General features: G+C 45.8%; 1 protein-coding gene across 1 annotated transcript in view; it reads right to left on the bottom strand.

Moving 5' to 3' along the window:
• Nucleotides 1-21,120, bottom strand: part of LOC119461532 (sodium-coupled monocarboxylate transporter 2) — a 43,939-nt gene that overhangs the window by 14,821 nt on the left and 7,998 nt on the right. The window contains exons 5-12 of the mRNA XM_037722878.2: nt 19,344-19,424; nt 17,029-17,102; nt 13,001-13,141; nt 11,716-11,845; nt 9,876-9,964; nt 5,715-5,824; nt 5,580-5,647; nt 4,696-4,782 (exon numbers count right to left, since the gene is read on the bottom strand). Coding sequence (XP_037578806.1) covers nt 4,696-4,782; nt 5,580-5,647; nt 5,715-5,824; nt 9,876-9,964; nt 11,716-11,845; nt 13,001-13,141; nt 17,029-17,102; nt 19,344-19,424 — 780 coding nt within the window. The remainder of the gene's footprint in view (nt 1-4,695; nt 4,783-5,579; nt 5,648-5,714; nt 5,825-9,875; nt 9,965-11,715; nt 11,846-13,000; nt 13,142-17,028; nt 17,103-19,343; nt 19,425-21,120) is intronic.

The following is a 21,120-nucleotide window of genomic DNA, read 5'->3' as shown; positions in this document are numbered from 1 at the left end:
TCCCGTGGGCAGCGCGTGCGAAGGGACACACCTGTAGCGCTGCACTGCCGATCCGGGCAGCATTGCATGTGTAGCGTGCGTTGGAAAATGTGGCCCGACTATTACTAACTGAATGAACAAGCGTGGTGTGAGCACGCACAAACAAACATGAATAGATCACACTGAATGACGGCAGACAACGACTGTCAAAACGCTGGCAGCAAGTGGATACGCCGCAGCGGCGAAGGTACGTGCGGTCTATCGTTTCAACGGAAACTGAGCGGCGAATGCACGACGCATAAAGGTCAGAGCCGTGTGGAGATAAGAGACGATGCGGGCGAGCGACGAGCGCGGTTGTTGGCAGAGTGGAAGTGCGCCCCCCCCCCCCCCCTCCCCGCTCCCTCCGGCGCTGGCTTCCCGCTTCCTTGCTTGCGCGTGGGAGATTGAGTGCGCTCGCTCTCCGTGATAGCGCGCGTCCCCGCACGCTTCCGCTCGGGCATACGGCACGCGGTGAAGATTTTATCTATAGGGAACCTCACGGCGACGGCGACGACGACGGCGACGGCGACGACAAGAATCCGGTTGAAGTGTCCATATAATTGCTATCGCAATAAAATAAAAACGAACTAATTAGAGCTACGCACCACCTGACCCAGCGTGAACGCCTGCCTAACACAGCGCAGGGGTGACGTCATTCCCTCTTTTCTGGCTTCACCTCTCCCGGCGCGCACCTGCTCCGTCGCTCACTCGCGCGCGCCAGCGTTCGTCACATGCTCTCACGTCAGCGGCGGAGGAGCGCGTAAAGTGCGCTTCATGCGCCATCCACTAGGGGGCTACGCGTCGCGCCCTCCTCGCCTGATCATCTGAGCGTGGCGGTTTTCAGCCAGTTCCGTTCGCTCGCTCCTCCGAGTTCGGTTTCCCGCCCTACACCAGGGTACACCAACGCCGAGGTGCGAGTGCCACTAGCAGGTACCTAAGTCAAAGATTAGGGTCGTTTCTCATTTTAACGCGACAGCGTTAAGGGCCCCGTGTCGCACAAAATCCGGCATCGGCAACCGGCGTGCGATGCAGGTGGCGCAGAAAATCATCCCCAACCCCGCAGGCCCTCCACGTGATGCAAGGTTTTGGTGAACAAAAATTGAATTTCTCACAGTGAAATCCGTCAGGAAAATGGTGAAGTACGACTTGACCATTCGGCGTCGGATTCGCCGTTGGATTGTTTACCAATCGGCGTCGGATTGTAATTTGAATGTACGAGAAAATCTATTTCTGCTACGAGGAAGCTCAAACACAAACCATCTTTTCCAGCATTTCTACCAGACCTACAGCCACGCGTTGCGATGCGAACGGGTCCCCATAACGCTGTCGCGTTCTAGTCTTAAAGGCTAAGCTTTTTACAGCGGGGCTGTTACAGCCTCCCTAGGTTGGTCTCGTTGTCGTGCGCAGCATTGCCGAGCCAGGAGAGAGTGAAACCAGAGCATAGGAGGAGAGGAGGCGCAGAGAGAGAAATAAAGAGATACAGACAGGGAGTGACAGAAATAAAGAAATCAATAAAACAAAAAGCTGGCAGATCCCACGCCCTGTGGGCATCTATGTTATGCAAGCAGTGTCCGGGGAGCCTACTAAGTTAACGAAACGACCTTGAGACCACCAAGACGTAGGCGGCTCTTTCATGACCTACATGAAACGCATGTTATGACATTCATGCCATGAGCCCTCAGGAGTCCCTTTAGCTACACCTAAGAGACTTTAAGGCGAAAGCCTTAGTCATGCTCATGACAATGACTTCGACCATCAACCTTTAGCCTTTTCCTTTACTTAGTACCACATCGGAATCCATTCCATTGGTTTTTAGTGTTAATCTTTTTTTCGCTGAGTCAGTGTTATTTTGGCTCAGTCATGCTCATTACTATGACTTCTGCCACCATCCTTTAGTGTTTCCTTCACTTAGTATGCACGTACTCCGAACCCATTTCAGTGGTTTTTGAGTGATCATTTTTTTCGATGGGTCATCGTCATTTTTGATCGGTCATGGTCATGACTGATTTCTACCATCATCCTTTAGTTGTTGTTTTTTTCACTTAGTGCCTACGTCCGCACCCATTCTAGTGGTTTTAAAGAGTTAATATTTTTTGGCTGAGTCATTGTCATATTTGGTGACCATGCTCGTGAGTATGACGTCTGCCAGCATCCTTTAGTGTTTCCACTACTTAGTACCCACGTCCGAACCCATTTCGGGGGTTTTTGAGTGTTAATCTTTTTTGCTGAGTAATTACCTACATGCATTTTTATTACCTACATGACACGCATATCACGACATTTATGTAATGACCTATCATTTATGTTCGTCATGTGCTCTTGTAATAGTATGCCAATTTTGGTACATACCAAGTTAACGAAACGACCATGAGAGCACCAAGACCTAGGCGGCTCTTTCATGACCTACATGATACGCAAGTCATGATATTTATGTCATGACATATCACGTATGTTCGTCATATGCTCTTGTCATTGTATGCCAATTTTGGTACACACCAAGTTAACGAAACGACCATGAGAGCACAAAGACGTAGGCGGCTAGATAGATACTGTCAAAGTAGCAAATGTTCGCCAGTTTAAAATAAACTTTCTTGGCGAGGCGGGATTCAAGCCCGGGTATCCACGGTCCGAAGGTGAGTGTCATAACCATTGCGCTATACACCCACGCTTGCAGAGCATGCATTTATGGGAACCATATGGTTGCAATGCGCCGACGATTGTAACACAACTTGCTATGGGCGAGAGTAAGAGAAAATGAGAGCGAGAGAGAGGAAAAGAAAGAAAGCGAAAGAAAGACAGAGAGAGAAATTAAGAGAGTGAAAGAGAAAAAAGGAAATAGAGAGAGAAAAAAATTAAATTATGGGGTTTTACGTGCCAAAATCATTTCTGATTATGAGGCACGCCGTAGTGGGGGACTCCGGAAATTTGGACCACCTGGGGTTCTTTAACGTGCACCTAAATCTAAGTACACGGGCGTTTTCGCATTTCGCCCCCATCGAAATGCGGCCGCCGTGGCCGGGATTCAATCCCGCGACCTCGTGCTCAGCAGCCCAACACCATAGCCACTGAGCAACCACGGCGGGTAAATAGAGAGAGAAAAAGAGAGAAAAAAAGAAAGAAAAGAACAATATAAGCTTTCCTGGCAAGGCGGGATTTTACCCCGGGTACTCACGGTCTGAAGGCGAGCGACATGCCCACTACGCTATACACCCACGCTGGCAGAGCTCCGCTGTTTCATCAGATTTCACAAGCGTGGAACTGGCTCAATCTTTTATTTATTCATTTATTTATTTATTTTATTTAGAGTGGAATCTCGTTGATAGGATCTTCACGGAAACCGCAAAGTAAAGCGTATCATCCGACAATCGTATCATCCAATGCTTTATCCAACCAAATCGTATTATCGAGAAAAGAAAAAGAAACGTGTTATCCCGAAAAACGTATTATGCAGAATCGCATCACGAGACTCCACTAGGTTTATTTATTATTTATTTATTTATTTATTTATTTATTTACTTATTTAGTTATTTATTTATTTATTTATTTATTTATTCATTCATTCATTCATTCACTCACTCATTCATTCAGGAACCTACATCACCTAGTTGGGCATTTTCGTAGGGGGGTCGAAATAACCAGAATTCCTTTTGTCGTTAGCCGGCCCAGTGGGAGCGACATATTCCTTTAAAGACGGAAATATTGAGCTTCCTGAAAACAAACTATAGTCTGGTAAGCATGTTCGTCTGCTAAACACTGTAAAAGGCTTCGCTCTTCATTATTCGTAATAAACAGGCCTGGTATCCTCAAAATGCTCTTAACACTAAGATTCGCTAAGAGAAAATTCCAGCCAATCCTGATGCTGGACCTTATACTAGCCCAGGCGGCCAGCCAATGGCAAAGATCGCTTACGAACAAAGAGCTTTCTGAATTCAATCCCTGGTGTTGCAAGTGTGAATACGGATCAAAGGCTTGTATTCACAAAACGTTCTTATGCTATAATTGCTCATACGAGCAAATTCGAGTCGATCATGGTGATATACCTAATGTTAGCGAAGGCCATCAGCCATTGTCTAAGAGCACTTCCGAACAAGAACTTTTGCGAATACGGCTCCATATTTTAAAAGTAAACAAAGAAAAGAAATGCCTAGATACTGTATTGGCATCACAACTATGAGATCGAATAGAAGTAGCTGCCTATGAAGCCAACCAATCCCCAGGTCTTCCATTTCCTCATTTACAGTACCGATGCACTTCTAGCTCGACTGTAAGCCGCGGTCTATTGCCTACTGCAATATATTTAATCAGAGCCTTAGCACATTGAGGGATACAAATCATGTTATTGCTCATTCGCGAACAAAGAAGGCCCAGTATGGTTTCGTGTGTTAAAGAACACAGGAACATTGATTTTCGGCATATCGCCCACGAGACGAAAAATGCCTGAGGATGAGCAACCTCCGCATGCTGTCGTGCTCCTCGATGAGTATGCTATTCACAATGGACAGAAAGGTATTGCTGACTATATTGTAAAACTTTAGCGCCAGACAAAAAAAAAAGAAATATGCGACATCAATTGTAGTAGCTCAGTAGATGGTACTTGCAACGAATGCCGACTACACTTGAGCGCGTTGTTTGGTGAGCATTTCGTCAGCGTTACATGTCGTGTTGGCTTCCGCTTACCTTTTTCTTGACGCAGGGAACAAGCAAGCCCAAAACGAAGATGGCCACCTGCGGGCCAGTCAGGGCACCTCCAAGCGATGAGACAGCCTGCGTTAGCAAACAAAATTAGCCCCGCTCAAGGACGACGAGTTTTCCTGGCTTTCTGTCGTCACCTCGATGATTTATTTAACCTGTGAGGGCTTTTAACCTTAAGCAAAACATTTCACCACTAGGAAACGTGTCTGTTTCGAATTCCAATCACAACGCTTTGGTTTACGAATTCGAAAATATGTCAGATGTAAAAGAGTAAAATTTCTGAACCACATCAACTTTAGTTACTGGCACAGTTTTCAAAACATATATATATATATATATATATATATATATATATATATATATATTTGTAAAATTCATACAAAAAATCTGCTTTCTACAACGTGCGGTGACCTCAAAAGTCTACTTTTTGCAAAATGTTGACTGAGGTGTGTAGGCACTTACAAGTGTGAGAATAAATTTCGGTAGGGGAACAGAGGGAGGGTAAGCAATACAAAACATACTCGCACTTTTCAGGCGATGGCTAATTTAATCAAGCATGTACTGTGAGGCAGGCCCGTAGCCCGGAATTTTTTTTCGGAGGTCGGGGGGGCATTTACTGAAGCCTTGACTATTTGAGGAAAGCACCTATTTTTCAGTAATTATTTTCGGCAAAGCACTAAAAGTTCAAAATATCGGGGGGTGGGGTAGACTCCCTACCTAGCTACGGGCCTGCTGTGAGGACATTCAATACGTAATAAATTTCAAACACCGTTCTGAGTATTGCAACGCAATTCCTATCGAAGCGCATAGACAATTGACGTTGCAGATTATTTTACCAATTAAATAACACACATTGGAAACATGCTTACCTGCATGATGGATTCCATAGTTCCGACAAGAAAGGCTATAGACATAGAAAGAAGTCCGTACGTAGCCGCTGGAAATAAGAGTTTACGGAGGTTACATTTCTTTAGTGTATGAAGTGCTTCCTAGCTGCGACCTACCTGTCAGCTTAGTTATCCGGAGAGCAGATGATTCAGATGTTTTTAGGCAAGGGCGCAGGAAGTCTTCCCACGTCACAGCCGCTAGGGCGTTGTATCCGGATGAGAGCGTGCTGAAAAATGCAGACTGCAGTTGCTTCAAGGTGATGTCATCTCTTAGAGGCGTAATTACTACATTCGACTGAATTATGTTCGTCTCCCATTTGCGATCGCAGAAACAGAGGCCTGCCCGTTCTAGTTGGTTCTTATTGCCGGGTGCTGTGATACTATCGAGTACATAAGAAGTGAGCTGCAAGGAAAAATTTTTGTTTCTTCCCTAGCCCCGGTTCTTTCGTCTTCGAGACAAACCATGTCTTCAGCCATTGGTCTGTGGGCCTAATTAGTAGCAGTAGCTTTAAAGCTGATATATTGTGTTGCTGGACTTGTTGGAGACGACGAAAACTTCACGTAGAGCTGTGCTTGTAAGAATGTTCACTACAGAATAGTAAAAACGGTTCATGTTTGAAACGGACTCGACTAACTGCCAGCGTCACAGGGCTCAGGTTGCAGCTGCGTGGTTTGCGGGAGACGTGTTGTTGTTGTTGTTGTCGTTGTTGTCGTTGTTGTTAGTAGTAGTAGTAGTAGTAGTAGTAGTAGTAGTAGTAGTAGTAGTAGTAGCAGCAGTAGTAGTAGTAGTAGTAGTAGTAGTAGTTGTAGTAGTAGTATATTAATTTCATTATTATTACTACTGATAGAGTATTTAACGGGACAGCGAAATTCGGCATTTGGGCCTTTCATTGTTCGCTCTGGTCGAACAGTGAGATTAAATAGGTCCGTGGTGGAACCAAATTGCTGTATCGATTTTTCAGATTAACAAGATAATTAGAAAGACGCGTAGGTGAGCTGGACGATCGACGCAATCGAAGTATCCTGCATCAATGATTTAGCTCTCACTTCAGCATCAGCAAGAATGTCACGGACAAAAAGTCACCGTCCTGCGCGGCACACGCAGCGCTGTCACTGCGTAAGCTGGAGGAGCGACGCCACAGGCGCTCCATTTTCGGCAGCACGCACTAAAGAGTCTTCGCGGCGAAGTCTGTTGCGTCGTTTCCTCGAGAAAGAACTGAACTGCCCGCCCGGTGTCGACAGCGAGCTGCGGCTTGTGCTGCTTGCATCGCGGTCTGTTGAGCTCGACGTTGCTTGACTGCGGCCGCGCGCGCAGCTCTACGATTCGGTTCTTCAGCAGCGCTTTCGTACCTCGCCAGGAGGCACCATAACGTGCACCGAAGAGTAAACACAGGTATTGAGACTACGCGGCGCACATGTCACACCCCTTGACCGGTCGCGCGATGCGATGCAACTGCGATATGTCGTGACACCTGGTGGAATACAACGCAACTGCAATGCAAAGTTTGCACGTATCGAAGCAACGCGGCACGCATCTCGCTTCGCGAGAGAAGTGGCATGATACGACATGGAGTTCATATAAACAACTAGAAGAAAAGCTCCCCAATGGAACCTTGCATTGAAATCAGCAACCGCAGTGGCGACACCAAGTTGCTACTCTGTTCAGGTGCAGATGACGAGATTCGATTAAATCGAGGCTCGCGATCTCGTCGCAATCTAAGTCAATCCTACCTCAGTATGGTGGCGCATTCTAGTTCAGGCGCCTGTAAATGCAGCCTTTCCCTCACCCTAAATTTTGCATCAACGATTTCCAAAGAGGCACCAAATCTTTCTGAAAAATATACGGAATGGTCTTTACACGTTGTCCATACGTACGTGCTACGTGTTTTCGATTGTTCTTTCATAATATTTTGAATATGTTTAGCGCCACAAAGATAAGTCCTAGCAACGTGATGGCGCCTTTGCGGTTGCCACTTTTATTCAACACATCCGGTGAGAATTTCTTGAGCGGGAAAACAAATATTTAGCATTGCCCTCTTCAGAAACACATAACGCGCATGCATCCAGCCTTGAAGGAGCAGCTTCTAAGCTGCCTTCTTGTCTAACGCTAAAAAAAGCAAGAAAAAGAACAAAAAATGCAATCGCTGGAAACTAACGGGTAGGCAAATATTCGAAGTTTCGAATACGAATTGAATATTACACTCTGACTATTTGTGTTCGTATTCGAACTGAAACTATTCGGTAGACAGAATATTCGGCATATTCCAATCTTTGAAACTAACCAAATATTTCCCAACAACCTACTGTGAAATCTTGTTGCTGTTCTTCCACTGCTAAACACAAAGTTTCCCCAAGTGGGGCAACGACAGGAGATTTCGAACCAATGTAGAAACAAAATGGGTAATGCAAGCTTAGTTTTGGTAGAGTGTACTAGTACGGCCGCTGGATAAAAAAAAAAAAAGGTGCGGCCTGCCGCGCGCATCGAAAACGCTGTGATCCGCCGCGGCGCCACACGCCGGGGGCTGTTGTTTGGCATCGGCATAGCAAATACGTCAGGAACGCGCTTGGAACGCCGTCGTGCGTGCAAGCCGACGCGTTCCATCCATGTCAGCTAGCGTCATTCGGCCCAGCCAAGCGGCGGGCAGTGCAACTACGGCCGTCACGTTCGCTCCCGTAGCAGCGCGCCCGACGCGGCAGGCCGCACCTTTTCTTTTTTTTTTTATCCCGCGGCCGTGGTACTAGATTGGGGTAGTGGGTCCAGCGGACGCTTGGCAAGTGCTGAGGGTGAAGCAAAAAACGCGGAAATTGTGGCGGGGCTGCCGTCTCCTTATTCTGAATCTCTGGCCAATAAACGTTGGCTCCGGCTGTTTCGGCAGCGCTCATTGGCTGAGGCAAGCTCACGGGCTGAGTAGCTGTCGTCTGCTCGATGCACCGTCGTTGGTGCATTGTTTGCATTCTTTCCGCCGCTGTTTTTTCATTTTATTTACAAAAGAGCAGTGGGGAATAACACCAGTGTTGCCGCCACCGAGTATCCGCCTGTCGAAGCTCCATGCACCTGCGGAAGGGTTTTCGACGCGACAAGCATCCGGCCGGAGCGCGGGACCGCTTATTCGGGAGAAAACGACGGTGGCGCCACCAACTTTTCAATGAAAAAAGCCTCAGCGGGGATCCTTCATTGAACCCACTCTCCCAATCTAGTACATTCTAGTTTTGGTTTCCCGGCAAGAGCACATGACCACCTGCGATGTTTGCTTGTATTCGGTCATTTAGCATTCTGATACTTGGCGAAGCTTTGTGTTTAGCAGTGGAAGAACAGCCACAAGATTTAACCGTAGGTTGTTGCGAAATATTTGGTTAGTTTCAAATATTCGAATATGCCGAATATTTTGTCTACCGAATAGTTTCAGTTCGAATACGAATACAAATAGTCAGAGTGTAATATTCAACTCGTATTCGAAACTTCAAATATTTGCCTACCGGTTAGTTTCCAGCGATCGCGTTTTTTTTTTCTTTTTTGCTTTTTTTTATTTTTTGCGTTAGACAAGGAGGCAGCTTAGTAGCGGCTCCTTCAAGGCTGGATGCATGCGCGTGATGTGTTTCTGAAGAGGGCAATGTTAAATACCCGGTCTATTATTTAATAATTATGGGGTTTTACATGCCAAAACCACGATCTGATTATGTGGCAGGCTGTAGTGGGGGACTCCGGAAACTTGGACCACCTGGGGTTCTTTAATGTGCACCTAAATCTAAGTGCACAGGGGTTTTCGCATTTCGCCCCCATTGAAATGCGGCAGCCGTGGCCGGAAGCCGGCCTATAGTCAGATAGCAATTGGATATATTTTATACTACCACTAGTGACGTTTTTCTTGCAACGGGCCCTTTTACATCTATTTATGAAATACAAGTTCTTCAGCAGCTTTTTTTTTACAACTTTTGATCTTTTTTGGCAACCATTTATTTTGTATTTTTGGAAAGCTTCTCATAGAGCAGTCAAAGCTTGTTTGCAACCAGGCTCTAAAGATGTTGACGTGCTACTGTTACAATTCTTTTAGCGACAAATAGTGATCTTGAGTTTTAAACTGATCCTTGTTATCTGACAGCTAACTGTCTTTCTTGCAGTAGTCAATAGAGGCAATAGTCTCTAATTATACCGAAATATATATTCGTGTTGTAATTATATGCGTCTGCGTTTAAATATTGCATATTCGATACTTACTATTGGCATTCAATTCGTATTAGAAAAAACTGATATTTGCCCTCCTCTACTAGAAACCTCACCTGAGAGAGCTGCTGTAGACAGCAGCCGCCATTAAACCGCAGAGGCCGGGGTACTCGTGGAGCAGGTCTTGTATTATGTACGGCATGAGCTGTAAAACACGACAATAAATCTAATTTTAATGTGCGTATATTATTCTATACAACTGGATAAGTGAAGGGATGGTAATATAATTGTTTTTCACTTAGAATGGAGTAACACGAGTGTAAAAAATAGCATTTGTGTCTATGGCAGTCCTCGTGGAACTATCTCTTTCAGCAGCAATCGTTTCAGACTCCAAATTGGGTACTGCATGCTAGGGTCCTCTCACGGGCTTAGGAGAAAAAACTACACCGGAGGGCCGATGTTGCTTACTACAGAACTCTCCCACTGCATTGCGTAATTCGAAACCCAGCAGCCGGATGTTCCCACCACCACTTCCTCTTTTAGGCGTGTAAGCAAGTGTCTGCTTGCTGCGGCAGTCACTGTGGTCTCTAGCCGGAAATAGTGCAACTTCTGCGTGTCTACAACGTTTTTTCGAGATATACCTCAGCTGTCTTTTATTGATAGCTTTCACATGACGTCACGCATCCACCTTATCACCGTTTTGGGGCACCAACATGGCGACTACGAGCACTTCAGTCCAATCCATCTTATTCAAAGCTTTCACGTGACTTTACGGACCCAGCTTATCATCGTGTTGGTGCACCAACATGGCGGCTACGATGATGTCGGTGCAAGCCATCTATACAGTTACTATTTTTGCGTGTCTCGCTTCCGAAATCAACTGATCAGTTGAGTCACAAAAGCAGAACTCTCAAGGAGCGGGTAATCTGTTTTCACCCCCAAAACGGTCCGTGCAATATTGGCCTGATCCATTTACACATAGTGCCAGAACACCACGCTTATCAAAGAGCATCTCGTGTCATGCTTATATTCTTTTAACACTTTCGCTGTTGGTATGGGAGCAATCCCACCTCGTAAGTTCACTCGATCGCCGTGATGAAAAATAAACCTGCAACTGAAGAACTTGCAATTGCTAGGTCAGGTTTCTCTTGCATATTGACACATGTACTTGTTTATCTTTCACCGGTGACCGCTTTTCACCAGCTAACAAACATTAAACGTCATCGCTCGGCACAGGATGCACTTGCATGTATCGGAAGTTTCTCGAACGTTATCGACGCTTCTATCCGTTGTCTGTCGTCACCAACGCTTATGTAATATGATTGTATGAGCGACGCGAATTGTCTAGTACTTTCTGGAAGACACACGGGCACCAGGGATTACTTTGGAACCTTCGATTACTCATGTATAAAAGCCGACGTGTTTCGCCGCTGATCAGATTTCGACGATCGCCGGCTGTGTTCTCCGCTATCGTTGTGCTTCGAGTGTAGCTTGCTTTTGTGGGTACAGGTTCGCCCAATAAAAAGTCCAATTCGTCATTCACAGTTTTGCGACTGTTTTCTTCACCGTCACTACTACGTGGCAATATGGTAGCACTGACGTACGTCCTCCTTCTTATCAATCTCCACATCAGGTAGACTTTGGTAAACTAACGTGTGCGTGAAACGAACTAGCGCCGGCAAGGCGCGGATACTATACGCGTTATGGTAAAGCCTCTGTGGTTAGTGCAGCGCTCTATTCTCGCGTCGTTTATAGCAGTGCCGTGGTCGACTTACAGTGGATGCCTCCGAGATTTTGTGGCACACCTTTGCCTCGTTGATACTCACAGGCGCAAATGACGAGCTAGGGTCTTCAGACAAGAGGCGTTAGAAACCAGTGACCCAGTGCAAACACTATAGATTGCCATTTTAGGTAACGATGTTCGAGTGACCATTTGAATGAAGAGCCATGCCTTACCTGGTCTGCCTTGCGGATTTCACCCGTGAGCCTCGGATCGCAGCGCCCGTATACGGCATACAGGGTCAGCCCTGATAGCACAGCCATCGACACGTTTAGCGCCATGCCCGGAATGTTCAGCATCAGAGCTCTGTGAAATCATAAACCTCTAAGCGTCACTGCGAAAATATGTACAAGTCTATATTGGAGCCAGGGTGTTTCAGTGTTCATAACCGTGAAACACAAAAGAAATTTCCTAATACCTCTCAAAAGCGAACTATATTGGGGATGCGCTGCTAGCAGCCATACACTCCTGTCAGTAACTCAGAAGACGGAACGTTTTTAATAGTACATAAAGTGAACCAAAAATAGCGTTTGGCAACGGTGGCGGCATATTACTTCAGCACGCCCTACAGGAGGGTTCCTGTATCAGAGTATTATTTAATTTATGGAATTAGCTGGAGGTTTTTATTTAGGTATCTGCAATCTTAGCGACATTTTTTATTAGCTTAAGAGTCCCTTTCCGTGAAACAACTACAACTGCTGTTTCTGTCCTGAATTTGTTGAAGTACAGGTTCATGAGATTTATTATGTGCAGCGAGTACCATAGTTATTGCGTTCTCTCAGCTAGATTTACTCTTTGATCAAAATAAAATATACAGTTAGGTGGCAAAACATATGCTCTTAATTTTGGCTGTTTTCCTTTTCTCTACCATCTTAATTCTCCGATGTGTTAACTTTTCCTTTATATACCCCAATTGTACGCGATTTATTAGTTTCAATTTTAAAATCTCATAAGAGAGATATCACGGTTATCGGGCAGCAATTCGTATTTTCATCTTGTCTGTTTCTTAACAATTGTATGAAATATCATTTTCAGGTGTCTTCGCAAACATGTCAAAAAGTGGACACGTTAAGAGTACGTTATATGAGGAGCCGCATATTCATACAGATGAGCGTTTTAATATAGAAACGAGAAATTCCGCATTTAGTGATGAAATTAGGAGTTTCACCGTCTTTTCGTACAGTCGGCTGCAGAAACAGTGAATAAGGGCAACAATTGCCGTTATGCGGGATTCTATTGACTTGTAACTGTGTTGCGCAAATAACAGTCTTCCTTTTTTTTTATTCGGTAGAAGTACCTTCCTTGTCAATTTCCTGTAATCATGCTTATCGGATCAATCAAAAACTTCGGTATACGGAACTCAAATATATGGGGAAAATATGGAAGAAGTTGAACAAGTCAGAGAGACACATTCAAAACAGGAAACTGTAGATGGAAACAGGAAAGCAGTAGATGGCTCACTTGCGGGCGCCCTTCAGTGATCCGATGCTAGTGTAGCGCTGAGCCTGTGTCTGACTGGCGCAGTACATGCCCATCCAGGTGACGGTAAAGCCGAGAACCATGGTCCACGTCGTGTATGTCTCGTAAGGGCTTGCGTCAAAACTGCGAGCAAGGTGCATTGATGCACAGTTAACATCGCCCAGGCGCAGAATAAAGGCCTAGAAATTTCGCTTTTCGAGCAAAAATAACAAAACGACCCTTCCTACTGACACAGCATAAACTACAGCTGAACTTCTTTCTCTGTGCTTTTAAACTTGCATAAATTTTTTCTAGCTTCTTTTCTCGGCAATTCATGGAGTTATTGGCTGAGTATATTGCCATCGTTGGTGAGGTGCGGGCGCCATCCTATTGAAAGAACGACACCGCTGTGCTTTAAGGTCAACTTGGAGGCGGCCGACGCAACGCGCCATTGTCCTGTAGCTTCATTAGGCAGTGCAAAGGGGAGCGTAGCAGCGGTTGCGTAGTCCAGACCGGTCATTGACGAGCGCACGATTTGTTGTCCCACGTCTCGGGACCCGAGAAACTCGCATTTAGCAGTCGCTTGAAGATGCTCGACAATATGGTACTACAGTGTCAACACAACAAGAGACGATAATTTCTTACAGGAATGGCAGAGGTCGGCCTGAGATAGTATGATCAGGGCTGCTACTCTGCACCGAGTAAAAAGAATAGGGGACTGAAAAGAGCAATGGGAGATAATGATGAAGACATGAAGAATGGATGCGTACAAAAATGAGCTCGTAACACTGTGGGTTCCTCAAAATCTTGAATCTGCTTCGGTGCTCTGCAAGTAGTCCATAACAGCCCTTGTAAGTGCTTTTGGCCGCAATGTGTGGTGACGCATTGCGTCCAAATTAGAAGCAAGCGTCTTCCACTGTGACACGTAGTGAGGGCAGTCGCAAAACACGGGTTGCAGAGTCTCGGGCACTTGGCAGTGTTCACAGTTTGTGCTGTCCGAGTGGCTAATAAGATGGGCGTAACGTCGAGTGAAGGGAATGCCAAGGCGAATCTTGTGAAATGTACTTGCTTGGCTTCACTTGACTTCAGCTGGGAGGCAAGACGTTCCGCCAGGGTATATTTCCCGCAGGCGCCTGTACTGATGATGTGGTTGAGCCCGATAAGCTACTGTGTAATGACGCAAAGAGCGAAATTAACAAAAAGTTTAGATTGCTTAGCGATACGGTATCTTTGAGTCGACTGCTTTAGAGACAGTGGCTCTCGCTTCCGCATCAGCTAGCCATTGGCCGCCCAATCCAGTGTCCAGATATCCGTCTGCAGACAAAAAAGGTTCCGTTCCTCTGCGCAAGATCAAATACCTCTACTACTCGTAGGGTTAACACATAATACTGGCCTCTTCTCGACAAGGAATCAGTAGCTTGCAGTGTTGATTTAACGTCAGATAGTATAGTCCACTTACGCGGAATAAGGCAGGAGGCAAAGCGGACAGCTCCCCGTATCGCGACAAGTTCTGCAGCTGTTGAAGACGACTTGTGGTCCAAACTGTATTGGGGGCAGGCGCTCAGTTGAGGGTTCACAAAAGCCACAGCCGAGGCGCATGAAATTATGGATCGGAGATCTGCCTATTTGTGCAAACAGCCACCGTATAGAGGGCGCAGCCAAGTGTACCAAAGTGAGTGGCTTGAGGCCAGCGCACGGTACACGCGCCTTTTTAGCAATGCCATACATTTCAAGGCGTACTATTGATCTACACAGTGGCATGGTAACACTTCCGTAATTATGGTAGGTGGAAAGCCTGACTGAACGACATGCTTGTGAGTAGTGATAGATCTTGAATAGGTGCAGTTTCAGACATTTGCTTTAGGGACAGATAAAGGTTGGTGTGCTTGTCAAGTCAGCAGTCGAAGGTGAACCCAAAGAGTCTCAGAAGACACGTAATCTTCAGGTAAATATATCCATGATTTCTCAAGCTGTGGCATGCCATACCGACGTGGGTGATGCGAATGGGGGATAAACGGAACGGAGGTAGGGAGAAAGTCGCAGTTTCACGTGATGCGAAGCAGTCGTTGCGACAGCAAATAATTCGACAGCCATACGCAGTATAGGTTAGTAGTTTTATCAGCTGTATAAACTGCTGCAAACAATCGCTTACTAAATAAATTACCAAGCACGGCGTCACGCACGCACAGGCAAACATGAACTCATCTCGCTGGCGTGACAGCGCTGGCGTGGTGTAGAGCAATTGCAGCGGCGAGCGAATTCTCCGTCTTGGTGCTTCTCGCTTCAACACGGCCAAGACGTGTGAGAACAGCGCACACAAAGCCTTCAACTATCTCAGATTGGCTATCCTTCGAAGCCACCACAGATTATGCCTCCAAAATAAAGCACGCCCGCCCGCAGCTCAGCCGCGCAATGCGTTGCCACGGCCCAAGTAGAAGCGGAGACGCGCGTATACCCAGCCCCATCCCCCCTCCAAGCGTGCACACAGCTCCCCGCTACCCCCTTGCGCGCGAAAAGTCGGCGCGCACCATCCCCACCTTCTCCCCTTGCACGCGCGAGAAGACGCCGCCGCACCCAGCCCATCTTTCTACAATCACCCTCGCATGCTTTCCGGTGCACCTACAGCATAAGGCGCGCGGACCGCGACATTACCAGCACTTGAACGTTATAAGGAACATCACGGCGACGGCTACGATAACGGTGGTAATTCGCCAGGATTGTTAACATAATTGATATCGCAATAAAAAGAGGCAATAGTGGAACACAATAAAATGGTCGAATCTGCGGCAGAGAGAAATCAGGGATGCACGCAGTCAAGGTTTGTCCGTCACCTCTCTTTCTTGTGAATCTAGTGTTCATGTGGATACACGAGTGGGGAGATCAGTGTCCTCCTCAAAGTCTAAAAATCAGTGTTCTGTTGCGCAGGGACTGCGCTCCCAATGGAATTAGCAGATCCTGAAGACAAGCTGTCTGGGGGCTGAAAAGCTTGAAGGCGCACGCCATCGGGATCTTTCGGCGTTTTGGGCTGGGTGTTTCAGAGAAACGTGTAGGAGGGTTTCATCTGAAAAGAAGTTAACGCACTTGAATTGGCTTGCCCTGCCCTGTCGGCACAGCCTTTCGATGATGCGCACACAGCCAATCCTTAGCTTGAGAAGGAGAAGCGCGAGATCCGACCGAGCGCGAGGAGGCTTTGTTCGGCAGTGGTTCCGGTGCAGGTTGCGGTGCATGTTCCTGGTGATCGTGGCATCCTGATGATACCAAAGAGCTCCTCGCTTGATGGCAAGACTGTCAAAGGGCGATGCTGCTGGCGTAATGGCAAGTTTGTACGTGCCCCTTCCCAGTGCAGAAGTATCAGTGCTGCCTGGAGCTTTGATGTATGCTGGACCTTCTAGCGCGACCACAACCCTTCGGCGCCTATAACGACGTCTGGTGCAGAGGGTAATTTTCAGTATGACTGGTAAACAGCCTTGCTCACGCAACCACCCCCCTCCCTCACACACTCTCAACCACGACAAACCAGAACAAATCGTAGCATCATACCTGCCAGTATCCCCCATCTCGGGTGCTGGCAAGACCATGGAGGAGTGTTAGCACGGTACCTCAACGGGACATGCTTCGTCACCAGCTTTCTGGATGATGTGCAGAGTGGCTTCCGCCACGTGTGATGCACGGCAGACTACCTCGCATACGTGGTGTCCAGTGTGGAAGGTATCGTGGAGCACAGAGCGGTAGCAGTGCTTCGAGCGTGGTAGGAATCACAAAATGGAAAAGAAGACCGTGCGCAAGCGGCAGAAGCAACACTTAATTGCCATTTTCGGGCACTGTTAATTGCTTCTGACAGGTAAGTGAAATTTCTTTCTCACGCAGCTTCCTTGACACTGAACAGCAGCCTAGCCAGTTCCCCATTTTGCAAAAGATCACAGATGCAAACAGCGCTTTCACGCGGACAGATGATTATTGCCCAAAATCTCCATGTGTCAGATAAAAATTTTAAGCTGACTAATCAACACATCATAGCCACATCGACCTACTTGAGGAATATCAAGCGGCCTCCATTCCTCGCATTCTGCCACATCACGCCGAAACCTCCCAAGTGATGCAGGCCCTGAAACATAGCCGAAGAAACAGTTGACACGAAATTTTAAAACACCCGGTGTAGAAATAGGCTGGATGTAATAATAAGGCCCATTCAGAGACTACCATGACCTATTAACGTCAGAGTTAAGCACAAAAAATTAAGGTTTAAGTCACACTCTTGTCTCTTCCTTGGAAGGCACTTTTGAGGCATTCCTTAGCAGACAAACCTAGCCTATCACACACCCTAATGAAATTCTGACAACAGGAATTTTCGAAAGGCTACATCGTTCACTGTGGTAATTCTGAGCCATAAATTCGTGCCTGCCATGTTTTTTTTTTTCTTTTTGTGTATTGAAGCAAATAGCAGCGTGTCACAGAAAACACTACGAAATTTGAATAATTACATGGTGGTAATTTCGTTCGCGTAATTACTTAATTACGTAGTTATAAAAATTGTACTTAAGTCTACAAAAACAAGTTTCTCACATAGTTTCTCACAAGCTTCACACCTACAAAACAATTTCCGCTTCGCTGTACGATCCCTTTTTTGTAATTTGCCGCAAGCGTCAAATTCGTTTTCACCTCTCGGATACTCCAACGACAAAGGATAAGCGCGAAATTACGGAGTTGTGTTATTACACAAGTGACATTGTAAAGTGCGCTCTATCAAGCCAAATCTAATCTGCGTATTCTCAATATAATCTAAACACCGCATGTTAATTTGATCTTGTGTTACGAATAAGGGTTTCGAAATCACGAATCCTAAAATTGATCAAACTTCTGACTTCTTTAGTATGCCCATAATTATGTTTCTCTTGTAACCTCTTCAATTTAGTTATATTGCATACTATCTGGAAGATTCCTCTTAGGATATTACATAAGTGATGTGATAACAAAAAAGTTGCAGTTTCACTCGAAAGGCGTAGCATCGATTGCGATCGCAAATTAGTAGACAGCTATACGAAGTAAGCCTATTAGTTTTATCGGCCATATAAACTAGCAAACATTGGCTTACTAACTAAGTTAGCGAGTACAGGTGTCACGCGCACAGGTAAACATCAGAACATCTCGCCAGATGACCGCGGAAACTCCCTGTCAAAACGCTGCAGTTAGCAAGCGCCGCAGCCGCAGAGAGCGAATTGACCTTCGTGCTCTCTCGCTTCAATACAATTAAAGGTCGAAAGCATAGCGCATACGACGCTACCCGAACTCGGTGCGTGACTCACTCCGCATCGCAGCTCGCCTTCAAGATGAGGCAGCGCGGGCGCGCAGTTCGTTCACGTCGCAGATCGCTATCAAGATAGGGCGCGCGCGCTGCCGCGCCGTAAGCAGCAGCTGCCGCCGGAGTAGAACGCCCCCCCCCCTCCCTCTCTGCCTCGCGCCCGCTTTCTCCCTCGCGCGCGCGATATTGCGCCGTGATCGTCGGCTGACCCTCGGAAGCTTTCACTCGCACATACAGTTACGGCGCGTGGCGACGATGTTATCGTGCTTGCACTTTATACGGAACATCACGGCGACGGTAGAAATGTGCTTGGAGTATACATATGATTGCTATCGCAGTAAAACAAGCATAGCTATATTGCACATGTATTCGCGCAAGATAATCAGCGCAGATTGAAAGAATACACATGAAAAGCTATAAGGGTGACTAGGACGAAAATGTAGTTCCATTCTTAGCCCGGCTGGGAAATTAAGGATGCACAGACGTGTCTGTGCGTGCGCGAGCTTGCATGCAATTTAGCACATGGCCCGGCGCGTCCCAATACGTACAGGTGCTGAGTGCGCGCTGTACACCGTGCGAATAAGAGATAAAAAACACAACCAACAATACATTAGTTCGTTATCCAGTTTATTACTTCGATTTCCATAATTATTCAACGTATGCACAGTTGAATTCCGTCTTTCGAGCTCTACACTGTTGCTACGAAAATATTAGACAGATAACCCTCACATAAGCATTTCGTAATGAGCCATAATGGAGAGGTTCCATTATCTTTACGCCGAGTTCCTTCTACGATTTCTCCGTTCGCATGGTTAAGAATAATTACCGTACACATCTTGAATAATTACCGTACACACAACTTGTTAAGCAAAGTTGTCATATTGCTCAAACAAAAAAAGACAAATTCAAAAAAGCTGCTGCAAATCATGCAACTAAATCAATTCGAAGCTGTGATAGCCTCGCAAAACATGTCAGAAGTTCGTGCAGTTTATCAAAGCGTCCAGAAGAATTCAGGGCATGCTCTTTCTGATGCCACGTTCTACTCACACATGCGATGACCATGATGTATGCGACGTATATGAGAAACACTTGGACGACGTCAGTCCACACCACGGCCTTGATACCACCCTGAATAAAAGCGCAAGCGCGAAAATTAGCTGGAAGCACTCAAAAAGTGGCGCAACAGACGCTTGTGTCGGTACAAAACACACTGAAACACTCTCATAAAAGAAAAACATCAGTGTACTGTCTCCCACATTTCACAAAATCAAATGACATTTGCTAAATAAGCTCATTACTTTATTTACATTGATAGTTCGAAACATTACGGCACATGTGTATATTCGAAAGCTCAAGAGCATCGTGAAAAAAAAAGTTTACGTCCGTGTAAGCATATTTCAAAATCATTTCATATCGAAATAACTGCCATCGAAAAATTGGCAAATTAACCATATGAGGTACGCGGAATCGCGAAATGAGTTTCGCAGTGCAACAACCCCGCTTCACCTCCCCCCCCCCCCCCTTTTGAGACGTAGTTGGGGGATGAAAATTAACGTTCGTCATACTGCCCGATAAAACGATCAATCTCGTCTCTGCTACTGCAGCGGCTATGCGTTCATTCGCGAGGTATACAAAGCGCTAGGCGGCATCAGCTTGTTGGAAGATAGAAGCATGACGGCAGCTTCATCATGCACCACCTTTCTACGTCACTACCCCGCAGTGCTGCGTGCATCATCACGTAAATTAATCGAACAATTTGACGACAGTTATCTCTGCAGGAAAGGGCAAATATAATTTGCAATTGTATCATGATACGATACAAGATACTCGGACAACAAATATTTGAGATGGAGATACAAGATACTATCGCAATTATTGTAACCGATACGATACCTTCATTTGTATCTCAAGATACTTCGATACATTCGAAAGTTCTCTTATTATAGAGCTACATAATGTAGCAGCAAACGCGCATGCACAAAAATGTTTCCTTGAAAATTTTTAACTCCGATCAACCTTGTTTCGTTCGAATGAAATGTCTGATTGTATCTCAAAATTTGTCGTTTTGCTCTAAGTATATTTTCCTTCCGAAACAATTTATTGGGATTTCGTTAGCTGTCTAACATGAAAGCTCTTTACACGCTGCGCTGTTTGCGGTTTTCGCTAGTCTTTTTTTTTTTTTGTAATTGAAGGGAGTCGTAGTTCTGCTTGATGCAACGCAGTAAAGAAAAATGCTTTTGGTGCTTGCGACCAACAATTACGCACACAAAATAGCCCCATTATGCGCGAGTCTCCCGGAAACGGCGCCATTCACATTTCGGTTCACTACATTCAAACTTACATCCATGAAATCTTTCTAATCGCTGATTTGTGAAAGTCACTGCACGAAAGTCAACCCCATTCTTGCATTCTTCAGACTTTGTAACAAGGCACCACACAAGGAAAGCTTCAATAACGGCACTACAGTGTGTTTCATTTTAGCTGCATCGAATTTTTTAACATTGCCTGTGGCAGATAACACAATTATAATCGTTGATCTAAACTACTCTATGAGGCGGCCATTACTTCCATGAGAAACCAAAACGCCTAACTGAATAATTACCATAATTACGTAACCTTTTTAAATAATTATTTTACAGCACATCTCTCAATCTACGAATTGCCAGACGCATCATAATACAGATACAAGATACCCAAAGAGTATCCAAGACAGTATCTAAGACACATGTATATTCGATATTGCCCAGCACTGGATCTCTATCAACATGGTCCCTTTCAGATGCAGAAACATGAAACTAAACTTCTATAACAATTCTCTCCGACT

The sequence above is a fragment of the Dermacentor silvarum genome, chromosome 8 (genome assembly GCF_013339745.2).
Source record: "Dermacentor silvarum isolate Dsil-2018 chromosome 8, BIME_Dsil_1.4, whole genome shotgun sequence".
NCBI classification, from domain to species: Eukaryota; Metazoa; Arthropoda; class Arachnida; order Ixodida; family Ixodidae; genus Dermacentor; species Dermacentor silvarum.
This window is presented reverse-complemented; position numbering and strand designations above follow the sequence as displayed.